General features: G+C 44.3%; 2 protein-coding genes across 2 annotated transcripts in view; both read left to right on the forward strand.

Annotated features, from left to right (window-relative positions):
- Positions 1–24,750, forward strand: part of ABCC1 (ATP binding cassette subfamily C member 1 (ABCC1 blood group)) — an 852,279-nt gene that overhangs the window by 455,421 nt on the left and 372,108 nt on the right. The window lies entirely within an intron of this gene.
- The window catches only part of LOC143925184 (kinesin-like protein KIF26A), a 128,552-nt gene that overhangs the window by 9,353 nt on the left and 94,449 nt on the right, over positions 1–24,750 (forward strand). Inside the window, exon 2 of the mRNA XM_077449789.1 lies at positions 22,205–22,438. Coding sequence (XP_077305915.1) covers positions 22,205–22,438 — 234 coding nt within the window. The remainder of the gene's footprint in view (positions 1–22,204; positions 22,439–24,750) is intronic.

Consider the following 24,750-nt stretch of genomic DNA (forward strand, 5'->3'; position numbering starts at 1 on the left):
TCATTCCTGCAGGGTTGCAGTTAACACAGCAGGTCTCTAGGGGGCAGCACCAAGCTTCACAATTTTCAGTTTCTGGTTGATGTTGTCTCTGTATTTCCTTTGTGTGACCATTTGTGCTTGAAACCTGTACACTATCCTTAGGTAGAAACTGGAGCAGGGACTTTTAGGCTCCATGCACACTAAACTTTTTTTTTTGAGCTAGAAAAAAAAAAAACGCTGGCTAAAAAATGCTGCTAATAGCTTTTTCTAATATTGTTTTAGGAGTGTTTATGTGCTTTAGCGTTTTATTAGCATTTTTGCAGTTTAAGGAAGAAAAAAAACAAAAAAAAAACAAAATGTGATTCTTAGCGTTTAGGAGTGTTTCTGCTGGAAAGACGCTCCAAGAAACTTTTTCTTCTCCTAGATGCTAAAGCTCAAAAAAATTTTAATAGCCTAAAGTAGTGTGCATGGACACATAGGATAACCCTATTTAGCTTCTAGGAGCAGAAAGAAAATGCTAATAATTGCTTCTAGGAGCTTAAAAAAAATGCTAGTGTGCATGGAGCCTTAAAGAGGAAGTAAACCCTGATGGGTGTTACTTCCTCTTTGTCTCCCTGCAAAGGTAAAGCATAATAGACTACTATGCATCGCATCGCATCGCATAGTAGTCCATTATGTGTCACTTACCTGACACAGGAGCCAGCGAAGTCACCGCTGTCCCCTGTAGTTCCGAGCATCCATCTTCTTGGTGGGTCTCGCTGCTCCGGCGCTGTGATTCGCCAGAGCAGCAATGACGTCACTCCCGCGCATGCGCACGGGAGCTGACACTCGCGGCACATCGCCGTGATCTGCGGCTTGCCCAGTGCGCCTGCGCGCCGCTGACAGCGGTGGCTGTCTTCAGGTAAATGTCTAATAAATATTTCTTGGACCTACAGGTAAGCCTAGATTAAGGTCAAAGTGGTTTGTAAGGGTTTACAACCACTTTAAGAAGTGTTGCAAGATTCTCTGCAAATCAATGATTGTCCCGTGTGTTTTTCTTTTGGGATCTGTATAGGGGTAGCAGGCTGCTTAAACTGGCCATACACCTATAGATTATCTGCAGATTTTCTACGGTTAGATGGAAAAAGTGGGAGATTCCTCCACCCACACAGTTTAGCGAACATGGAGAAATCTGTTGCACTTTTTTTCCATCTAACCATAGAAAATCTGCAGATAATCTATAGGTGTATGGTCAGCTTTACACAAAAAAACTCCCTGCAAAAAAAGATTGACAATAGAGGTGGAACACAGACACAAGGCCATCATTATTTACATGTGTCTCCTGTTAGCATCATGCCTTTGTGGATATTCAGCAATCACTGGATAAAGGCAATGCTTTTTTCCAAGAAAATCCTAAAACGAAAAGGCAGGTGCCAACATTGCAAATTTTCCACTGCTAATTACTAGGTGATATTCATGAAACAATTTCTTATGTAGCGGCCACAACCCTTGCAGGGCGGCCTTGACTTATTGAGCTTACCAGTTACCTCCTCTTGGCCTGCTCTTTCACGTCTAGGGGTTCCCAGGGTTGATACCCAATGACTTGAACGATGACACAGATAAAGTCCTTTTTAAAAGGTTTTATTTTGCAGTAGTAATATCCAATAACACCATCTCTCATGGGAACAGAGGGCACGGGCACCTTCTAGCAAAGTCTTTAATTCCACCCAGAGAGTAGCCACTCGCAGCTGGGTACTTCAAGGCTGAACAGATCTCTAGCCAGAGATCATGGCAGTCACCATGTTGACTCAAAACTTGAAGCAATCCTATGAACGTGGACAAGTTGTAACTAAAGATGAACAGGAACCTTTTTCCTCAGTACCTGGAACGTTCTCCGTCTCCTCAATGGTACTGGGAAAGTGTGAATTCGTCAATGTCCTTCCCAACTCAGTAACCAGGCACTTCTCAGGATGCCACTTGCCGGCTCACCTCAGAGTCCTCCCCCGGTCACTTCCACGAGCTGTGGTGCCTCTCCAAGCCGAGAGCACACCCGGACACCTTGAATCCTCCCTCAGTTACTGCCCCTCGGACCAGAGCAGGTTCCAAGACTCGGGAACAGACAGATCATTACCCCAGACCAGGCAGTTCTATCGGGGGGGCTCTAACCGGAACATGCTACGGGATGTCGAACACCCCGTGACTGGGACCCCTCACGGGGCTACACCGGTCCTGGAACCAGAACAGACCACACGGCCTCACGAATTCCTCTCCCCTCAACACGTGACACGCACATCTTAAGTACCCCTTCCCAGACTCCCCAGCGGGGCCCGGCACTCCCACTGATTGGTTCAGAGAAGGCTGATACTCAAAACGTCCAACCAGACCTGGTGCTGGCCTGTCATGTGCACCTCACCATTCACACGACCAGGTAGAACTTCCAACACAGCCCGGACAGACTGATGTCAAGGCCGACCTACGTAATTAACCCTCAGAATCCCACTACTGTTCTGAGGCAAAAAACAAAATTTACATGCGTATGACATTTTGTCCAAAATGTCACCTGCTACACTTACATTGTTTCACTTTCGTGTACATGACGTTTCCCATATGATAGGTTTATATTATTCCATTTGTTATGGTGCAAAGTTCTTGGAACAATGTCAACCAAGTAAATGGAGCCGTCTTTTTTAGTAAGAACAGAGAAATGAGGTGAATATCATAGCCTTGTTCTGCTGACATCAAGTTTGAAATTAAGACAGTTAGGTCAGCGTGCAAGACTATGAACAGGCAAAGCTAATAATGTTATAAATCAAGGGATTAGTGGTTACATCTAAAAGTTCCAATAGATCTCCAAGGCCAGGTCTATGTCTGGAGCCTAGGATTATTCAAATGTTTGTGTTAATGGGGGTCACTGATTATATGCTAGGCCCTGCCACTGTGTGAGTATAGGCAGAAGACACAGGATTCTCAAAGATGCAGCTAGAGGGGCTTCAGAATGTTGAGTCTGAACAGAAAAGACCGGACTTTCCGTTTTTTCCCTGGGTTTTGTTATCCCATATCAGGGCCTACAGATTGTAAAGCCTTTTTATTTTTTTTACCTTAATGCATTCTATGTATTAAGGTAAAAAATCTTCTGTGCTGCATGTGTCCCACCCCCATTTTTACTTCCGGAGCCACATCCTGATCCAGCGATGTGCATGAGAGCAGTGGCTCTTTTGGCTCTGTTCAGCCTCACTGCACAGATTGATGACAGCAGGAGCCATTGGCTCCTACTGCTGTCAATCAAATCTTCTGAGCAGGGGGCAGGGCTGAGCCACCCTGTCTATGCCCCCATAAGAAGCAGGTTAGAACAGGGGCACTTGCTGAAGAGGAGGGCTAGCTGGAGACTGCAGAAGAAGAGAATGGGGCCTGCTATTGTACAGAGCAGGCAAGTATGAGGTGTTTATTATTTTAAAGGAAAAAAAGCATGAACTTTGAATGTTGCCTTAAAGCGTTTTGGGTGGAAAGAAGGCTCCGATCCTGTGTTCAGGTCTTACTGGAGACCTGCGGGCTGTGTGGGTGTGCACACTTGTTATAAGCAAGGCCTGACCATCGCTCAAGGCTCCCTTCAGAAGATGGGCGTGTGCTACATCCATGGGACAGGCATACTCCCATCAAGGGACAGGTGTGGGCTCCCGTTAGGAGAGGTGCTCCACTCAAGAGACAGCACTCCATGCTGGTGGAAAGACTCCATGTCCAACAGGCTTGAGAGGGTTGAGGCGGCTAAGCGAGTCTGGGAGACTGGAAGATCCAGGACAACTGGGCCAGTCCAGGGAGATGAGGAAACTGGAGGTTTAGGAGGAGTGAGAGAGCCAGGAGATTTCATATTGAGAGGCCAGGAGTGGGCCTGGGCAGCAGGGCGCAGTAACTTTAAGCTGGGTGTGCCAGGAGAGCTGGGTGAGATGGTCTGAGGGACCAGTGAAAAAAGCGCAGTGGCATGGCTGAAGAATGAGCCACGTGGCATGGCATTATTTTTGTGTTAATTCTTTTAATCCGTGACCATAGCGGCCTTTTACCACATGAACGCTCCGTCAAATAATGGAGTGATCACTTGAAAACAAACCGGCGTCATGTCATGGCGCCGGTTCCTCCCTCCCCTCTCTGTACCGATTGGTACAGTGAGAGGGGGAGAGATGGCAGCAGCGCTGTGGGCTGGATGTGTAGTGCCCACAGTGCTGCTCAGTGACAATACTCTGCAGTACTCTGCTGCCTATACTGTGCAATACTCTGCCAATACTCTGCAATATTGTGCAATACTTTGCAACAAAGAAATACTCTGCCAATACTCGCCAATATTCTGCAATAAATTTTAACAGAAACAAAGATTTTATTATTTTTTTCTTACCGAATTTTCAGTCTTCTTTGATTTATAGCGCAAAAAATAAAAAATCCCAGCAGTGATTCATTTCCTTTTCTGCCCAGTTTTAAATTTGATATTTTGTTTCATATGCTGGGAAACTGAGACCAGGAGTTTTGTTGTATGTAGGATACCTATGAGTGGTGCTCAAGTTAAACTGGGACTTTTAATTTTATAGGTATAAAAGGGGATGCTAGCGTGGTGGTACCACACGCAGTAGTAAGTGGCGAGTGTGTCTTATTACTGATAGGCGGCGCACATGTCACAGGCCAGTCCAGAGACCGTTCGTCAATATGGCAGGCAACAGTGTTAGTGAGTGCATGAAACGGCGCGTGGTGATGAAGTTACTTGTGAACGAAGGCATAAAACCCGTGGATATCTACAGAAGACTTCTAAGAACAGTATGGTGATGAGACACCCAGCTGCAGTAAGAGATTTGAATGGTGTAAATCAGGGGTTGACAAATTTGCTTGGATTCTAGGAGCCAGCTAAAAAAGTGAGGAGGCAGGTCCGTGACGGCGATCTGGACCTGTCCCTGGCCTGGCATGGAGACGAGTGAGGGGAAGATAGCCCCCCACATATGAGATCACCTCTCATTGGACACACCGCTTGAGTGCTAAATGGCCGCTGTGATTGGCCATTTAGCATGATCTGTGATTTGCTGTATCCAAGGGACACGGCCAACACAGAACTTCCCCGATGCGCGCCCATGGCGGCGTTCAGAGGGGAAGTAAACAGGAGGATGTCCAGGGACGCCCTGCCGGCAATTGGTGTCCGCGCTGTAGACATCTTTTGTCTATAGCGCGGGCACGAAGTGTTTAACAAAAGAATGTGACTTTTATTTCCGCCGTGTTCCCGCTTATTAACGTCATATCCCCGCTAAGGGTTAGATCAGATCCGCCTGAAAAACTGACAGGTGAACCTGATCAGACAGCCCTTGTGAAAGGGGTCAAGCAGGGAGGATTACAAATAATATATTTTTTTTTTCCCTTAATTAAAATAATTTTTTTTACTTTTTACAAAAAAAAAAAATAATAATATAATATAATATATATATATATATATATATATATATATATATATATATATATATATATTATAATGAGAAGCCATTTACCAGCCACCACACTCACCGTTGGGCAAAAGGCGCCAGATGACGCCCGCAATCACTTCCTTCTCTTCACTTTGGGAAGGAAATGGGCGGGCAGTGAAAAACAGGCAGGGGAGCTTCACTCCATTAGGATTAGCATTATTGGAATAGGGTGTAATTTCTACATCCACCACAAGATGGCGCCAGACTACCGAAAGATTTTAGAAGGCCCGATGCAATTGCGCGGCGGAGTTTGGGGTCCAAATGGAGACAGGATACCCCAGCAGCGTTGCCCCAGGCGCCAGGACACGAATTCTAGTCGCAAATGCGACCGGGCGCCCGGGGTTTGTCGAGCCCTGGTGTAAATATTCAAAGATGGCCGTACGTCTGTCAGTGACGATCCCATCCATGGTGGTACCCAGCCCACAGCAGTCCATACCTGTGAACATTCAGCAAGTGGAACACCTGATCCTGGATAATCGATGCATAACCTGTCATGAAATTGCACAAGAGACCAATCTTTCTGTGGGAATGGTGAATACGCGGCCGCAGCTCCAGTGTTAAAGGGGTCTAAAGCTTGCATTTTCCATTGCTTGCTGTCCTGATGATAATGGACACCGGGACAAACTGGGTAATTGTGAGTGGGTGTGATGTGGGTTTGCTTCAAGAAATAAGGATTCAGCTGACTTTCCGAGTCAAGACTGGATTTTTGGCAACACTCGAACTGGGCTTCTTTTGCTCAGGTTTTTGTTGAACACTCCAAATTATGTCTTTTATAAAGCATTGCCAGGAAAAAGGGTAGTACGCTACCTCCAGTAGCTTTTTAGCAAACAGATTTTACGAGGAATTCTAGGTATGGATATTTTCTAGTTCTTTATAACTTGGACCAATGTAACTATGTATATACCAAACCTGGCTGATGCTCTGGAAGCTGGAAATGACTAAAGTAGACAGCACTACCTCGGTGATCTCTACTTCTTTCAAGGTCCTGCACCAGAGAATCATGGAGAAGGTTTGTTTGTTTTTTGTTTGTTTTTTTTCCCAGTCAAGCAAATTGGACAATGCTTCAAGGTTTTTTTTTTTGCCTTCCTCTGTATCAACTCTGGGTTTAGGGTTCTGTATATGTAATTTTTTAATTTTTTTTTAAAGCGGAGGTCCACCCTAAAGTGGACCTTGCGCTCATTGGAACACTCCCCCCCCTCCGGCGCCACAATTGGCACCTTTCAGGGGGGAGGGGGGTGCAGGTACCTGTACAGTACAGGTATCTGCACCCACTTCCGGCGTAGATTCTGCAGAAGGTACGCCCCTTTCCGCAGAATCTACGCCCCTTTCCGAAGGTCCCCTGCTGCCTGCTGGGAAACACGGATCCCAGAGACAGCGGGGACCATCCTTATTGCGCAGCGCGACTCGCGCATGCGCAGTAGGGAACCGGGAAATGAAGCCGAAAGGCTCCACTTCCTGATTCCCATACCCAAGATGGCGGCGGCAGCACCCGAGAGACGATCGAGAGATCGGCTTCGGTGCCGACATCGCGGGCGCACTGGGCGGGTAAGTGTCCTTATTTTAAAGGTCAGCAGCTGCAGTATTTGTAGCTGCTGGCTTTAAAAAAAAAAAAAAACGGCGGACTCCCGGCGGACTCCCACTTTAAGTATTTTATTTCCCCATTGTTTTGCCTTTTGGTTGAACTAGATGAACTCTCTTTTTTTTCAGCATGCCAAATTATGCAACTATGAAATGTTCAACTTTGACTATGTATTGACAGATTCAGTCACTCATACGCTTCTTCAAAATCTCTTGGAGTTCAGGAGTGCGGTTTCTGTAGGCAGAACGGCAACGGTCATTGCAAAGGTCTCCCTGCTTGATAGTAAACTGGCAAACAGAAAGTAATGACTGGTAAGGGCAGAATCAAGAACTCTGGAGGGGAGAATTTGTTTCTGGAGTCCCTGGGAGGTGTTCACAACCAGGCGTTGATTCAACCTACTTAGTAGTAGTTATGCCGCGTACACACGAGCAAATTGTCCGGCGTACTTAGTCCGGAGAACAATCCAGCGGATAGTCCGGCGGACTTTCTACCGAACGGACTTGGCCACAAACGAACACACGGAAAGTCTGGCGTTTGCTAGAGCGATGACGTACAGCACGTACGACTGGACTAGAAAAAGGAAGTTAAATAGCCAGTAGCCAATAGCTTCCTTTTCGTACTTGCTTCTGAGCATGCGTCATTCTTAGTCCGCCTGGACTGCAAAAATACTTTCTAAGTCCGCCGGACTTTACGCTGAGAAAGTCCGCTGAAGCCCACACACGATCGAATTGTCCGGTGAAATGCGCTTTGGCGGACTAAGTACGCCGGACAATTTGATCGTGTGCACACCGCATAAGAAGTGTTTACATTTTAGTTCCTTGTACTTATATTAGTATACATAACTTGTATCGTATTTGCAGAATATGTTCAACTTTTATTTTATTTTCGGGTTCTGAGATTTTTTTTTTTTTTTTGTGAATGCATTGTTACCATTTGTTGGTAACTTGTCACCTGCATGTATCACGTCTGTAATCTTATTCCTTTATGTTATGCAGGTTTTCAAGTTTAGTATGCACCCAGTTCTTTACCTGCATTTAAGAAGGCATAGATTCTGCATATTTGATGTATGTTAGTGATTAAAGTTGGAGTAAACCCGCTGACTTTATTTTTTATTTTTTTCTACACCTCTAAGTGAAAAGGCATAATGAGATAGTATGCACCACATACTAGCTCATTATCAAATACTTACCTTAGAACAAGGCGCCGGCTTCTTACCCGGTCCACGCAGAGGGAGCTGACATGTTACAAGTATCGCGGCTCCGGCGCTGTGAGTGGCCGGAGCCGCGACGTCGTCACTCCCACGCATGCGCGCGGGAGTTTTCTTCCCGGCAGGGTCTGGTGTCTGCCGGACTTTCAGCCGAGAATCCCGGTGCGCATGCGCAGCTGAAGTCAGCGGCTCATTGCGAGGGAAATATCTCCTAAACTGTACAGTTCTAGGAGATATTCTTTTTACCTACAGGTAAGACTTATTATAGGCTTACCTGTAGGTCAAAGTTACAAATTTGACTATACAACCGCTTTAAATCATGAGTTAAAAACCCTGTGTATAGTAAAACCTTAACAGACTTTTTGGTAAACAGTACAAAGTGCAGTTACTTATGGAAGTTAATCGGGATTTACTTAAAGCTGATCTCCAGGAATTACAACACATCTACCCTTGCAGTGTGGCCCCTACATGCTACAAGGGTTAAATGCTTGTTAAAGTGGTTCTAAAGGCAGAATATTTTTTACCATAAAGGGTTTGGAAAAATTTAAGCTTTTTTTTTTTTGATAACAAACATGTCATACTTACCTGCTCTGAGCAGGTAAGCCCCGAGCCTCCTTTTCTCTGGTCCTCCTTGACCACTTCTGGCACCTCACCCCTACAAAGTGCCCCCATGGCAAGCTGCTTGGTCTGGGAGCACTTGTACATGATCACTCCCAAGCTGTCTCTGTGTGTCTATAAGAAACAGAGAGCCTGGCTTGGCCCTGCCCCCCACTCCCTCCTCACTAGCTGTGATTGAAAATGGTGGGAGCCAATAGCTTCCACTGCTGTGTGTCAACAAATGAGAAGGCAGAGACCCGGAAGAGCTTCTGCTCTTGTGCACATCACTGGATTGGGATCGGGCTCAGGCGGTCTGAGGGGGAATCTGCACACTGAAGGTTTTTTTGACCTCCATGCATAGGATGCATTAAGGTAAAACCTCTTCAGCCTCTAGGACCACTTGATTGCATTCTCTGCATTAAGGATGAAAATATTCCAGTGGAAGGATTGCCCCTTTATCTGCTTTTATTCTTGCCTAATATCAATCTTGATATACATGATCATGGTTGTACAGAATGCATGGTTGCACAAAGATGCATGGTTATTCATGTTCGTATAAATCTACATTGTTATACATGATTGAATAAAGATACATGGTTGCATAAAGATGCATGTTTGGATGTGTTTGAATAACTAGACATGGTTATTCGTGATCACATAAAGATACGTGATCGCATAAAGATGCACGGTTATACATTTTTGCTTGGATATACATGGTTATACATGATTACATAAAGATACATGATCACACAAATATACATGGTCGCATAAAGATACATGGTTGCATAAAGATGCATGTTTAGACATGTTTGTATAGATATACATGGTTTTGCATGGTCATATAAAGATACATGATCACATAAAGATACATGGTTGCATAAAGATGTTATACATGTTTTCCTAAATATACATAGTGATACATGATCACATAAAGATACATGGTTGCATAAAGATGTTATACATGTTTTCCTAAATATACATAGTGATACATGGTCGCATAAAGATACATGATCGCATAAAATTGCATGTTTATACATGTCTGTGAAGATACGTGTTACGCAATATTGCATAAACAAATTTCATAAACTCATGCTTGCTTATGCGAAAATGCTTGTTTCCATGGGCACATGTTGCATTAATGCGTGTGTACAGCGCACGCTTTCATATTTTGCCTCCCTGGAGGTGTTCACATCTCCAGATGGACAGTGGTGTTGGGCGCATCTGAGCTACTGTGGTGTTTGGCATTGTAGTGTTTCCTGGTGCATTCATTTTTCGTCAGACTGCGGCCGCATCACCTTGATCATGCCTGATCTTGGTTGATCGAAGCCTAAGCAGGATCAAGCCTGGTTAGTATATAAATGGGAAATTGCCCGGGGATACCAGATGCTGTAAAGCTTTCCCCACTTGGGTGAGGGAGGCAACTGAGGCTGCTGGGTTATGAGAGTATCTCAGGCCAGAAAATCTTAGGGCAGTCTCTGAAGTGGTTTGTTCCATCTTTAGCTGGCAGAAACCTGGTAGGTTAAGTGCACCTCTTGGCACTGTCTGGGTCTGTCACAGTCGTCAGTCTTTTGCCTTGCATTTGCTTGTGGACCAGAAGTCATGGGCTCATATTGTGAGACAATGGTAAAATGGTAGCAGTTCCAAAGCCAAATAGGGACATGAGGTCTTTCTTAAGATCTCAAGCCACTAAACATCCTTCGGTTTCAGATAGGCTAGACTGTTCAGTGATGACCTCTCAGCAAGAGGTAGATTTTGGGGTCCATCATAATCATCTGTAAACGCACATCTTCATGTAGAGGTTTGTTTCCAGGCTCATCAAAGATTTCTGTGATTGCAGTGGAAAGCCGTTTTTTTTTCAGAATCTTCCCTTTGGGTTGGCCACAGCTCCGAAGGGTTCTCAAAGCTTCTAGACCCAGTGTTAGGCTTGCTGAAGACACCTCAATACTTTTTACCTCAATAATCTTTGTTCAGAAAGCAGTCAATTCCAGGGTATATTTCTACAGGAGGAAGCTGTGTTTAGGTCAAAACACGTTCTCTACATATAGCCCTACTCCAGGTCTTGGTATAGGTTTATTCTCTGTCTGGAACTTGAAGGTACAGGCATTGCATTGCCGTCAGGCTCTGTTTCTGGGGTGTTGCAGAGCAAAAATTGGTGCTTGATAGTCTTCTTTTTCAGGAATTTGGAAAATAACCACTGATGCCAGTTATGTGACTCGGGGAGGTGTACCACATTCTGTCTGGGACAGTACAAGTGCTCTATCGCCAAAACATATTCCAGGTATAGGTTAGTGGCAAGGGGAACTCTGCAGGGGAATCTACTAGATTCCAAGTTCTACAACAATTTGGGAATATGTGCCAATAGGGATACATGTACTCATAACACGTTAAGTTCTGGTTCTCCCCTATTTTACATTTTTTTTTCACGTTTTGGATTCTGCCACATCTTTTGGGAAGAATCCATAAAGTGGTAACACTGATATTAGTGTTGGCCGAATTAGCCCAGGGGGGCTTGGTACACAGACATAGCGAGTCTTGTGGAGGTTGCTCCCTTGAACACTCCCAGTCCAGCGGGACGTGATGGTCTTGAGTCCTGTATCTCAGCACTGTTGAGCCTCTGGAAGCCAGCTTCGGGAAACTTCAATTACACGACTTGAAAATATTTTGTTGCCTGGGGTGAAGCCAGGAAGTGGCACCCGCAGAAATATGTGGATGGGACATTTTCTTTTTCTTTCTCCAATCGATAGAGCAAAGCAGTTTGGCCTTAAGTACTGTTAAGGATCAGAGTTTGTCCCTATCCATTTTTTTCCAGGAGCCGTTGTTTCTCACTCCTTTTTTCATGTAACTTGGACAGTCCTGCCTGTCAGGCCATTCTTATGTCCGTGGGACTTGAATTGATCTTGACTGTCCTTGCAGAGGCCACTTTTTGAACCAATTGAGGGAATTCTGTTGGTCCTTTTATCTCAGAAGGTGACTTCTTTGTTTGCGATTGCTTCACGAAATGGGGGTGGTCAGAGTTTCATGCAAGGAGCCATTCTTGGTCTCACATCATAAGGTGATGTTGCATCCTCAACCATTTTTATTGCCTAAAGTGGTTTCTAGTTTTTCGCTTGAATCAGGACAGTGTCTTACCTTTTTTTTTTTCTCCTAATCCACAGTTGGCAGGAGAAAGATTGCTACCTACTCTAGAGGTCGCTCCGATGCTCAGGGTCTACTTGAGTTGTCGGCACAAGTCAGGAATCCTGGTTTGTGCTGCCAGAAGAGCCCAGGAAGAGCAGGCAGCATCCAGGTTGAATATTTAACAGTGGATCTGCCAGTTTGTGAATGATGCCTATGGTTTAAATGGCAAAAAAAAAAAAAAATTCTGGGGAGAGAATCTCTACCAGGTGTGGGAGTATCCTGGCCCATCCATCATCGGGTGTCAGTGGCCCAGGTGTACAAGACCACTATTTGGTCTTTTGTTTATACATCTACAGGGTTTTTACCAGGTTGATGTCAATCACGTAGAAGATACTGCCTTTGGCCTCAGCGTATTACAAATAGCAGAGTAACCTACTTTGGTGGCAGTTTCTATGATGGTGTCTCCCTCCCCTCAGGGGCATTGCTTTACATCTCAGATAGTAATTATTATAGCTGCTCTGTGTCCCGTGATGTACAATAAAGAAAATAGGATTTTTCCTACAGCTTACCTGTAAAATCCTTTTCTTGGAGTACATCACGGGACACAGTGGCCCATCCCCTCTTTTGGTAATTGTTTGCTACAAAACAGAGGTACTTCCTGTATAGGAGGGGTTATATAGAGGGGGGGACTTCCTGTTTTTTGGGTGTGCCAGTGTCCATTCCCCTATAGGTGGCGTATAACCCAGATAGTAATTCCTACAGCTGCTCTGTGTCCCGTGATGTACTGTACTGCAAAAAAAGGATTTTACAAGTAAGCTGTAGGAAAAATCCTATTTTTCTCATCAGTCATCATTATTGACAGAAGAGACCAATAGGGTCTCTTCTGCCATCAATAACCCTGCCTGTCAGTGGTTTTTGTGACATGTGAGTTTAATTCTGCATTAAAGAGAGGACAACCCTCATATTTGTAAGATACCCTCTCCGTTCCCGCGGAGTCTTCAGTTCAGAAATTGAAGGGGAAAGCTCGCTAATGGGTGGTGAATAAAAACTTGATGGTGGTTTTAACCCCCCCACTGTAACCACCAAAAAAAGTTTGGCATTTAGATCTACTTTAATGACAATTTTTATGGCTGTAATAATAATTTTTTTATTACTTGGTACAGTATATAGCGTTAGCCTGTTCTATAACGTTAGTGTGGTACATGGCCTTTTAGATGCACTGTATATTGTGACATAACTGACTTCATTAGCATTATACAAACTTTTATTTGGATAGCCCCAACCCCCCCCCCCCCCCCCCCCCCATCAAGGAAGTGAACTGGTCAGGGTTTAAAGCAGTGGTGGTCAACTTTTTTGATAGAGGGACTCAAGTTTGGCCTTCAACATCACCAAAGCTTAATTGAATTTTCAGTATCAGAAAACACAACAGTCAGAGACTATGGGTATGATGCAAGCGATTGAGACTGTGGGCATAGTACAGTATAGTAATGTCAGAGATGTGGACAAGATAAAAGAGATGGGTAGAGATTGTGGGCAAAGGACAGGAGAATGGTCAGACTGCGGACATGATGCAAGAGATGGCCAGAGACTGCAGATATGCTACAGGAGATTTTCGGAGACTGTGAACATGCTATAGGAGTTGTTGCCGCCTGGGGACCTGCTTCAGAAAACAGTCATATAGGGAAGACATATTAAATTAGATTTCTAGAAATCACTGCTATAATAGGGCATTAGGGAAACATGCACTATATTGTCAAAATTATTGGGACACCTGCCTTTCTGTGCACAAGAACCTTAATCGAATCCCTGTCTAATGCCCTGTACACGCGGTAGGACTTTCCGACGGAAAACGTGCGATCGGATCTTGTTGTTGGAAAATCCGATCGTGTGGGGGCTCCATCGGACTTTCCGACACACAAAGTTTGAGGGCAGGATGTCAAATTTTCCCACAACAAAATCCGATTGTTTAAATTCCGATCGTGTGGAGACAATTCTGATGGACAAAGTGCCACACATGCTCAGAATAAATTACGAGACAAAAGCTATTGGCTTCTGCCCTCTTTATAATCCCGTCGTATGTGTTATACGTCACGGCGTTCTGAATGATTGGTGGGTCTCGCTGCTCCGGCACTGTCATTCGTTGGAGCCACGATGATGTCATTCCCGCGCATGCGCACGGGTGCCGCCACTTGCGGCATATCGCCGTTAACTGCAGCGCGCCGCTGTCTACGGCTCATGCGCCGTAGACGGCAGTGCCTGTCTTTCGCCAAATATCTCCTAAACCTACACCTGCAGTTATATTTCTTGGACCTACAGGTAAGCCTTAATCTAGGCTTACCTGTAGGTCAAAGTGGTTTGTAAGGGTTTACAACCACTTTAAGAGGGGTGTCACAATTCCAAGATAATTGAAATTCTCCCCACTGAAGCCATTGGGTATTACAGCCCACCTGAGCCCATCCATAAAATACCAGTAGCAGACTGACCTTTTAAGACAATTTGAGCTATCTATATCCAGCTAGTCTCAGCAGAACCACACATAAGGATACAATTTTAGAGGAGTCAAGCACCGTAACTGTCTGTTTACTGAATAGGTTTAGCTGTTGTCCAGTAAATCTTTGAGCTTTCCAAACATGCTCACATCCCGTCTTCCTGGGGATTAGCTGAGTAATCAGTCGCTCTCAATGTTTGACAGCTAGCCTTGCTTGCTCTAACTGGTCTGTTTCTTGAGAATAACACATTGCTTTGTGGGGATGAGGAGCTGGAGACAGGCTGAAGAAAGACAACAAGCTAATGCAAGGGCCACGCTCCATGTGATATGAAATATCTATTTGCATGGGTGGCTACATAGGCTCCAAGATGTCCATATTGCTCAGCTGGGCTCAGCTGTTGTCTAGCTTAGTTGCTTTATCTTAACAATCCCAGATGCCCCCCCCCACTCTGAAATGTACCCCACCAGCAATCAGAGTAGCGTCTGAAATATCTTCTTCCTAAAAGCAAGAAATTCAAGAGGACTTGTATATGGAGGGAGAAGTATATAGAGCCTTCAATCTCAGGTTACCTAATATTAAGAACAGAAGTTACATTTACTCGAGACGAGGCTTACTATATAGACTATAGTTACTATATGGCCCATTCAAGATTATCATGCCAGACTTTATTTAAAAAGAACTTTCGTTTTAAATACATTTCGAGACTGGAACAAACCAACTATGCACTATGGATTTGTCCTTTTTAGTTTTAAGTCACTGAAAATGATTAATGATTAAACTATTAAGTTCTTTTTATTTGCTACTTTTTTATTATACTATATTGACAATTGACATGGTTTTAATAGATCTGATAAGTGGAAAAATTACTCGTTTATTCTGACAGAATTCTTGAAAGATGAGAACTGTACACAGTCTGCAATTCGACTTCTATACAACCGCCCTGTCAAGAGCACAGTGGGAGGATTCACCCATCTACAATGAATGTGTGGATGGGGGAACTGGATCATATATGTGTGTGTGTGTGTGTTAGTAAGGTTGAATAAAGACACCAGTCCATCCTGTTCAACCTGAGTGAGTGTCTACAATTGTCCCCCCTGTACATTGCACCCTGATTGTACAGAAGTCGGTCTACAATTCGACTTCTATACAACCGCCCTGTCAAGAGCGCAGTGGGAGGATTCACCCATCTACAATGAATGTGTGGATGGGGGAGAACTGGATCGTATATATATATATATATATATATATATATATATATATATATATATATAATTATTTTTTTATTATTATTTTATATATACATATATAAAAATGTTAGTAAGGTTGAATAAAGACACCAGTCCATCCAGTTTAACCTGAGTGAGTGACTGCAATTGTCCCTATTCCTGTACATTGCACACTCGCACCCCTACCCTCAAGGAGCCCACAATCCAAGGTCCCCATTATTATACTAGGGCCAATTTTGGACAGAAGCCAATTAAAGCGGAGGTCCACCCTAAAGTGGACCTTCCGCTCATCGGAACCCTCCCCCCCTCCGGTGCCACAATCGGCACCTTTCAGGGGGGAGGGGGGTGCAGTTACCTGGATAATCCAGGTAACTGCACCCACTTCCGGGACAGCTCTCTGCGGAAAGGGGCGTAACTTACGCCCCTTTCCGCAAGTGCCCGCCCCTTCCCGCAAGTGCCCCGCTGCCTGCTGGGAAACACACAGCTCCCAGAGGCAGCGGGGAGCGTCCTTATTGCGCAGCGCAATTCGCGCATGCGCAGTAGGGAACCGGGAAATGAAGCCGAAAGGCTCCATTTCCTGATTCCCATACCCAAGATGGCGGCGGCAGGACCCGACAGACGACCTAGCGATCGGCTTCGGGTGCCGACATCGTGGGCGCGCTGGACAGGTAAGTGTCACTATTTTAAAAGTCAGCAGCTGCAGTATTTGTAGCTGCTGGTTTAAAAAAAAAAAAAAAAAACGCGGAGTCCCGGTGGACTCCCGCTTTAAGCTACCTGCATGTCTTTGAAGTGTGGGAGGAAATCAGAGTTCCGAGAGGAAACCCGCACAGGGAGAACACCACTACACCACTGTAAAAATAAAATTAAATAAAATAAATTAAAATACATTTTTTATATATATATATATATATATATATATATATATATATATATATATATATATATATATATATATGCGTCCATGCGAGGGAGCTCGCATGAACGTGAGAAGCATCTGAGGGAGGAAGCTGAGACAGCCGCCGAGGGACCCCAGAAGAGCAGGTTCGGGGGCCACTCTGTGCAAAACGAGCTGCACAGTGGAGGTAAGTATAACATGTTTGTTATTTTAAATAAATAAAAAAATTCCCTTTACAATCCCTTTAAAGTATTCGTACCCCTTGAGATTTTCCACATTTTGACATGTTACAATCAAAAATGTAAATGTATTTTATTGGGATTTTATGCGATGGACAACATTTTTTTACAAATAAATATTTTTGGGGTTTTCTCTACCAGCTTTGCACATCTAAAGAGGGACATTTTTGCCCATTTCTTTTTCTTCTTCCGCCCCAGTCTCAAGTCTTTTGCAAACTCTAATGCCGCGTACACACGACCAGACTTTCCAGCAGACTAGGTCTGACGATCTGCCCAAAAGAATTGTGTTGGTCTATCACATAAAATCCCAATAAAATAAAATACATTTATGTTTTTGGTTGTGACATGACAAAATGTGTACAATTTCAAGGGTTATGAATACTTTTTTTAAGGTACTGTATGTCTCCACAGACCACTAATGTAAAGGGGTAGGTCTCTACAGACCACTAATGTAAAGGGGTAGGTCTCTACAGACCACTAATGTAAAGGGGTAGGTCTCTACAGACCACTAATGTAAAGGGGTAGGTCTCTACAGACCACTAATGTAAAGGGGTAGGTCCCCACAGACCACTAATGTAAAGGGGTAGGTCACCACAGACCACTAATGTAAAGGGGTAGGTCACCACAGACCACTCATGTAAAGGGGTAGGTCTCTACAGACCACTAATGTAAAGGGGTATGGCTCCACAGACCACTAATGTAAAGGGGTAAAGGGGTAGGTCTCCACAGATCACTAATGTAAAGGGGTAGGTCTCCACAGACTACCAATAATTGGGAACACGTCTCCACTGACTACCAATGTAAGAGGCATTTGAACATAGACCACTAATGCAAGGGAACGCTTTTCCACTTATAGCTAATGTAAGAGGACACTACAGTTTTACCCTCTGTTTCTTTTCTGGCCATAATTATTAATGTATCACACTCAGCATTATTCTTCTTCTTATACAGGATTTCTAAAACGCCGACAGTTTGCACAGTATTTTTCAAAATGAAGGGAGACAGTACAGTTGCAATACAATTTAATACAAAAGGAATCGGGGGGGGGGGGGGGGGGCCCTGCTTGTTAGAGTTTACATTCTAGAAGGTTCATGATTATTACTGAGGTATAGGACAAGACGTGTTGGAAATGTAATTGGTTCTAGGTTTTCTAGGTGTTCCTTTATTTCGATCTTTCAGGTCGTGCTTTTTTTTACTATGAGATATATATATTTAGATGTACAGACACCATCTGACTGCTTTTTAGACATGGGCATTGTGAAAAAATTTGTTTTTTTTCTCGTTCTGTACGGAAAGAAAAATCGCATTTCGTAATTCGTGTACGAAATTCAATTTAGGTTCATACGAAATACAAATTTGCGTTAGATTCGTAAACTTTTCGTTAAAATAACGAAAGTTTGTAATGATGAATTTATCATTATGAGGGGTCCCTACCATCCCTGTGCTGAGTTCTCAGGTCTGTATACCCACTGTGCCCATTATGAGGGGTTCCCACCATCCCTGTGCTGAGTTCCCAGGTCTGTACACCCGCTGTGTCCATTATGAGGGGTTCCCACCATCCCTGTGCTGAGTTATCAGGTTCGTACACCCGCTGTGCCCATTATGAGGGGTTCCCACCATCCCTGTGCTGAGTTATCAGGTTTGTACACCCGCTGTGCCCATTATGAGGGGTCCCCACCATCCCTGTGCTGAGTTCTCAGGTCTGTACACCCGCTGTGTGTCCATTATGAGGGGTTCCCACCATCCCTGTGCTGAGTTCCCAGGTCTGTACACCCGCTGTGCCCATTATGAGGGGTTCCCACCATCCCTGTGCTGGGTTCCCAGGTCTGTACACTCGCTGTGCCCATTATGAGGGGTTCCCACCATCCCTGTGCTGAGTTCTCAGGTCTGTACACCCACTGTGCCCATTATGAGGGGTTCCCACCATCCCTGTGCTGAGTTCTCAGGTCTGTACACCCACTGTGCCCATTATTAGGGGTTCCCACCATCCCTGTGCTGAGTTATCAGGTCTGTACACCCGCTGTGCCCATTATGAGGGGTTCCCACCATCCCTGCGCTGAGTTATCAGGTCTGTACACTCGCTATGCCCATTATGAGGGGTTCCCATCATCCCTGTGCTGGGTTCTCAGGTCTGTACACCCACTGTGCCCATTATGAGGGGTTCCCACCATCCCTGTGCTGAGTTAACAGGTCTGTACACTCGCTATGCCCATTATGAGGGGTTCCCACCATCCCTGTGCTAAGTTCTCAGGTCTGTACACCCGCTGTGTGTCCATTATTAGGGGTTCCCACCATCCCTGTGCTGAGTTCCCAGGTCTGTACACCCGCTGTGCCCATTATGAGGGGTTCCCACCATCCCTGTGCTGAGTTCCCAGGTCTGTACACCCGCTGTGCCCATTATGAGGGGTTCCCACCATCCCTGCGCTGAGTTATCAGGTCTGTACACCCGCTGTGCCCATTATGAGGGGTTCCCACCATCCCTGTGCTGAGTTCCCAGGTCTGTACACCCGCTGTGCCCATTATGAGGGGTTCCCACCATCCCTGTGCTGAGTTCCCAGGTCTGTACACTTGCTATGCCCATTATGAGGGGTTCCCACCATCCCTGTGCTGAGTTCCCAGGTCTGTACACTCGCTATGCCCATTATGAGGGGTTCCCACCATCCCTGTGCTGAGTTCTCAGGTCTGTACACCCACTGTGCCCATTATGAGGGGTTCCCACCATCCCTGTGCTGAGTTATCAGGTCTGTACACCCGCTGTGTGTCCATTATTAGGGGTTCCCACCATCCCTGTGCTGAGTTCCCAGGTCTGTACACCCGCTGTGCCCATTATGAGGGGTTCCCACCATCCCTGTGCTGAGTTCCCAGGTCTGTACACTCGCTATGCCCATTATGAGGGTTTCCCACCATCCCTGTGCTGAGTTCTCAGGTCTGTACACCCACTGTGACCATTATGAGGGGTTCCCACCATCCCTGTGCTGAGTTCTCAGGTCTGTACACCTGATGTGCCCATTATGAGGGGTTCCCACCATCCCTGTGCTGAGTTCTCAGGTCTGTACACCCGCTGTGTATCCATTATGAGGGGTTCCCACCATCCCTGTACTGAGTTCCCGGGTCTGAGTGTACACCCGCTGTGCCTATTATGAGGGGTTCCCACCATCCCTGTGCTGTGCTGACTTCCTCTGATTGGTGAACAAAACACCAGTCACAATTCTGTTAATTTGGATCCGAAATTCCCATAGGGTTCCCACCATCCCTGTACTAACTTCCTTGGGTTTTAACTTTTTCTAGGTTCGTCAACTTTTCGCAAAACAATTACGAATTTTCATTATGAATTTTGGAATCTGAAATTCGTAAACAAAATTTTTTATTTCGTATGGCATTCGCATGCATTAAAATTTTGTATTTCGGATTCGTACGGTTGTACGAATTTTTGGAAATTCGTACAAATTTTTTGTTTTTCGTACGAAACGAATCGCTCGTGTCTACGGCTTTTAGGACTTCCTAAATTCTGCCAGGTTTAGTTTGCCGAACGTACAAGTTTACACCAGTACGGAAGGTTGGGGGGGGGGCGGGGGGGCAGAGCATCAGTTGATGCCACTAATATTGGCGAAGAAGAATAGTGACAGATTCTAACTTGTGCAATCGATTCCCATCCAAAGGCTGTTGGCTAGCAGCTGTCTTGAGTCGCAATAGGGCGCGGTGGCCAAAAATGGTCTTCCTTATACATCAGTTCTATTGCACTTGAAATGCAAAATCACTTTAAAAAAAGTTCCACACGTATCGGATGTACAAAGTCAATACAGACTGGCCCCTGCTGTCTTGATGTATTGTTTACACTCATTTTGTTCTAAAGTAAACTAACAAGCCGGGGCACCGTGTCACCAGCACAGGGGCATCCCCTCCTGCTCTTGCGCTGGACCTGCACTGCTGTGGGAACGTAAAATATCATGACTATAATCTGCATCCCCCCTCCCTCCCTCTTCTCCCCCCCACCCGCTTCCCCTTTGCTGATGGAGTTTCACAGCCTCCCTCCTGATTAGTCTGTCCTGAGCAGCACAGAGGAGGCTCCTCCTTCGCCGACCCTCCAGCTCATACCTACAATTTGGAAAGTTTTTTTTTTTTTCCTTCTGAAAAGAGAGATCATGGATGGGGAAATCACTTAGAACGTGCTGGGCACATTGTAAACATCGGAGAGATAGTTTGGAGAGTTCTTGGTTATGCGGATCGGGCTTTGTCCTCCCTTCCATGGACTGACTCACTAAGGCTAGCTAAGGATTGTGAGCAGCTATGATCCCTGTGCTGGACAGGACGGCGTATACCAACCAGATGCGGCTGGTAAGATGCAAAAGTTTTTTGCTTTCTCCATCAAAACTGGAAGCTGGGCAACTAAGTCGCAATCTACTTTTAGAACATTTAGTCTAGTCGTTTCCACTGTGTGCCTGTACTGTAGGATCGCATATCGCTCTTATTACATTGTACTGCTGCTCGTAGCAGGCTTTAATACGTATATTCTGTCATTAAAAAAAAAACTGTAGTGCAGTGAATTTTGTATGTCTATGTTGATGCTCAACCATGTGCCTTGTTTTTGGTTTCCTAGTCTCGCGAGACATTGACTTGAACTTCTCTTAGCCCTTGTACACACGGTCGGAGATTCCGACGGAATGTTTCCTATCGGACCGTTTTGTCGGATATTCCGACTGTATGTGGTCTGCATCTGACTTTTTCCATCGGAATATCCGACGGACCAACTTTTCCAACTTGCCGGTAAAATTTTCCGACAAAATCGGACATTCTCCGATCATGTGTAGCCTACTCCGACGGACAAAGTGCCACGCATGCTCAGATCAAATTCCTAGACCAAAGCTATTGGCTACTAGCCTGAACGTAGTCACGTCGTAACAATATAACGTCATCTCGTTATGTACAATCGGACTGTCCGACTGTGTGCATGCAACATCACGTCCGGACCTCTTCCGGAATTAATCCGACGGATTTAGTTGCCGGAATCTCCGACCGTGTGTACGGGGGCTAAAAGTTGCAATATTCCCCTTTTTTAATATTTCGCATCTCCTAAATGAAAAGGTTTAGCGGTAGTCCATAAATGCTTTAAAGAGAAAAAAATATATATATGGTAGTTGGATCTGGCAGGCTTTATACGGTTCCTATTCATTTACTCAGGTTCGGGGACAAATGTTCCTCGAACTGAGCTTATTTCTAAATTGGAAGCAGTTGGCAACTCATTGTAAAGGCAGGATCATTGTGCAGCCCCCGTCGGTCGTGCTGGGACGGGACTTGTAATTCCACAGATGTAGTAGGGCTTCTCGTTGACCCACCTGTATTTTTAGATTTTTAATATAATCAATATATTTTTGCTTGTGTCTGACTGCTTTTTTACGTCTCTCCTCCAGATTGCTGACAGGTTCCCAGGCAGGGAGGTTCCAGCACCCAGGAAAAGGTTGCACTCTGTGGATGAAGCTCTGCAGGGCAGTCGTCCCCCTCCCGAGGGGGCTGGGGCAGCCGCTCTATCAGAGCTGGGACACGCCGAGAGGCTCGGGGTCGGAGAATGGTGCCCGTATTGTCAAGCCAAGCTGGCAGAACTGAAGAAGCAAGCCCTCAAGTTGGCTGTGCCTGGCTCCACCATGGTAAGAGCCTTCATCTTTTTCTAGCAGTGTGAATTCTGTGCCTGCACAATGCAGTTTGAGATCATTACCCTTGTGTAGGATTGTAGCATGAACCCTTGTGATATGTTCTTGCCATGCTCTGTTACAGTCATTCAAAATACAGAAGCAGATTGTTGGAGTTTGTTAATTTAGCTGAATTGCATCTAATTAAGTGTAGGCGTTCTGGGTCTCTCAAGTTGGCAACTTAATCTGGAACCTAAGGATCACCAACAGTTGGGAGGGTGGAATATGATCTGTACAATTTATTATCTACTTCGGTTATCAATGTATTCAGTCCTTGTTCAATCCTCTTTAAAACTGAATAGATAAAGGTGCTACATTTTTTGTCAAACATTCATGTCGTGACTTGCTGTAAGTGTATACCCCCGTCAAGTGTTTACATTTGTCCTGCATGTTGGTGGGTGGGCAAGTCAAGTGACTTCTTTCGTGGCTGTTGTCTGGATTTCGGCAACAGAAACACCCCACCGGTCATGAGGGTATCTCTCACTTACCATTGCATACCATTGATAGATTAGTATTACTTGTCTTTGAATGATCATTTTTGTCTTGATAACATCTCATGCTGAAAGATGCAGAGTTTCCAAAGTCCTTACAGCTAGCTTTATATACATTGCGTAGTTGTGTGTGTGTGTGGGTGCCTCCCATTGGTGTGGTGAACATTGCTTGCCGGAGCTTGTGACCACACTCAACGCTTCTGGGCCACAGTAACAAACCTCATTTTCCCACAACTGGACCCCACAATTATTAGTTGGGTGTGCATTAAGTGGTATTCCTAGGAGAGTGTGACACTATCATTTGGCTTTGGAATGCTTGTGGCATTTGTGGCAGTCAGGGAATTCTAGTGATGATACGTCACAGCTGGAATCCTGTAGAGATGCATGCTATAAATATAAATCCCTCAGACTTTGATTGTGATGGTGCATAGCAGTGTTCTAGCAGTGTGTATTTGTATGAATCCCTAGAAGTATGCTTCATGAAATGAACCCCTATGAAATATTGCTCCTTAAAGGTAGAGTTTACATAACTGCTATGACTATCCATGGTTTGTGTCCCGTAAAAAAAAAAAAAAAAAAAAAAAAAAAAAAAAAATATATATATATATATATATATATATATATATATATATATATATATATATATATATATATATATATATTTATATTTATTATTATTATAAATAAATATATAAAAATAATAAATATAAAAAAAATATATATATATATATATATATATATATATATATATATATATATTTTTTTAATAATATTTTATACATATATATATATATATTATTATTATTATGAAAAAAAAAAAAATATATATATATATATATATATATATATATATATATATATATATATATATATATATTTTTTTTTTTTTTTTTTTTTTTTTAATGCGCAGTTTATTCTTTTTTTATTCAAATATTTGGACTTTATGCTATCTAAACACTGGCTCTGACCGTTGTCACTAAATGTGAATATCATAAAATATTAACTTTTTTTGCATTAAGACAGTATGACCAAACCGATTATGGTGAGAAGGTCTAAAGGAGTTCAACCGAATCAGTAAACCCTGAATGTTTAAGAAAGTAGAAAGATGGCACTGAACTGGCAAGGTTATTCAATTGGCGTTTTGCTATCCAATAGTAAAGTAATGATGTTTGTGTAAGTGATCTGGTTACTATGTAGGAAGCTTCTACATCCCAGCATATCTTCACAATTTTGGTTTGCAGTGCAAAGCAGCAAGAAAAACAATAATTTAAGTCTAAAACCACTGTTCAAAAGTCTTTTCGCTGCTCCTGGCCCCTCCCACCTGTCGAGTGACCCCAACAGCAAGCAGCCTGCTGTGGAGGCACCCGAGCCCAGTCACAGCTCCCTGTGTCAATTCAGACACGGAGCCCTGATCCGGCCCCTTTCTCTCTCTCTTCTGATTGGCTAACTGACTTTGACAGGCGTGGGAGCCACTGGCGCCGCTGCGGTGTCTCAGCCAATCAGGAGGAGAGTACCGGACAGCTAAGACACTCGTGGACAACGCTGGGGAGACAGCTACACAGAAGGTTCTTTTATCTTCATGCAATGAATGCATGAAGATAAAAAACCTTCTACCTTTACAAGTCCTCATCTGGTGCTACCGATATGTATTGTATAGAAAAACCTCACGGTGGTTTTTAACCATCCTCTTGGCCATTTGGGACCGGTGTGCACAGAGATCATGCATTTATTTCGATATGATAATGAGCGCCTCTAAACTTTAAAGAATCTTTAAGGTAG

This window comes from Lithobates pipiens, unplaced genomic scaffold (assembly GCF_037356315.1).
Source record: "Lithobates pipiens isolate NorthernLeopardFrog02 unplaced genomic scaffold, aLitPip1_a1.2 Scaffold_22, whole genome shotgun sequence".
Classification (NCBI taxonomy): Eukaryota; Metazoa; Chordata; class Amphibia; order Anura; family Ranidae; genus Lithobates; species Lithobates pipiens.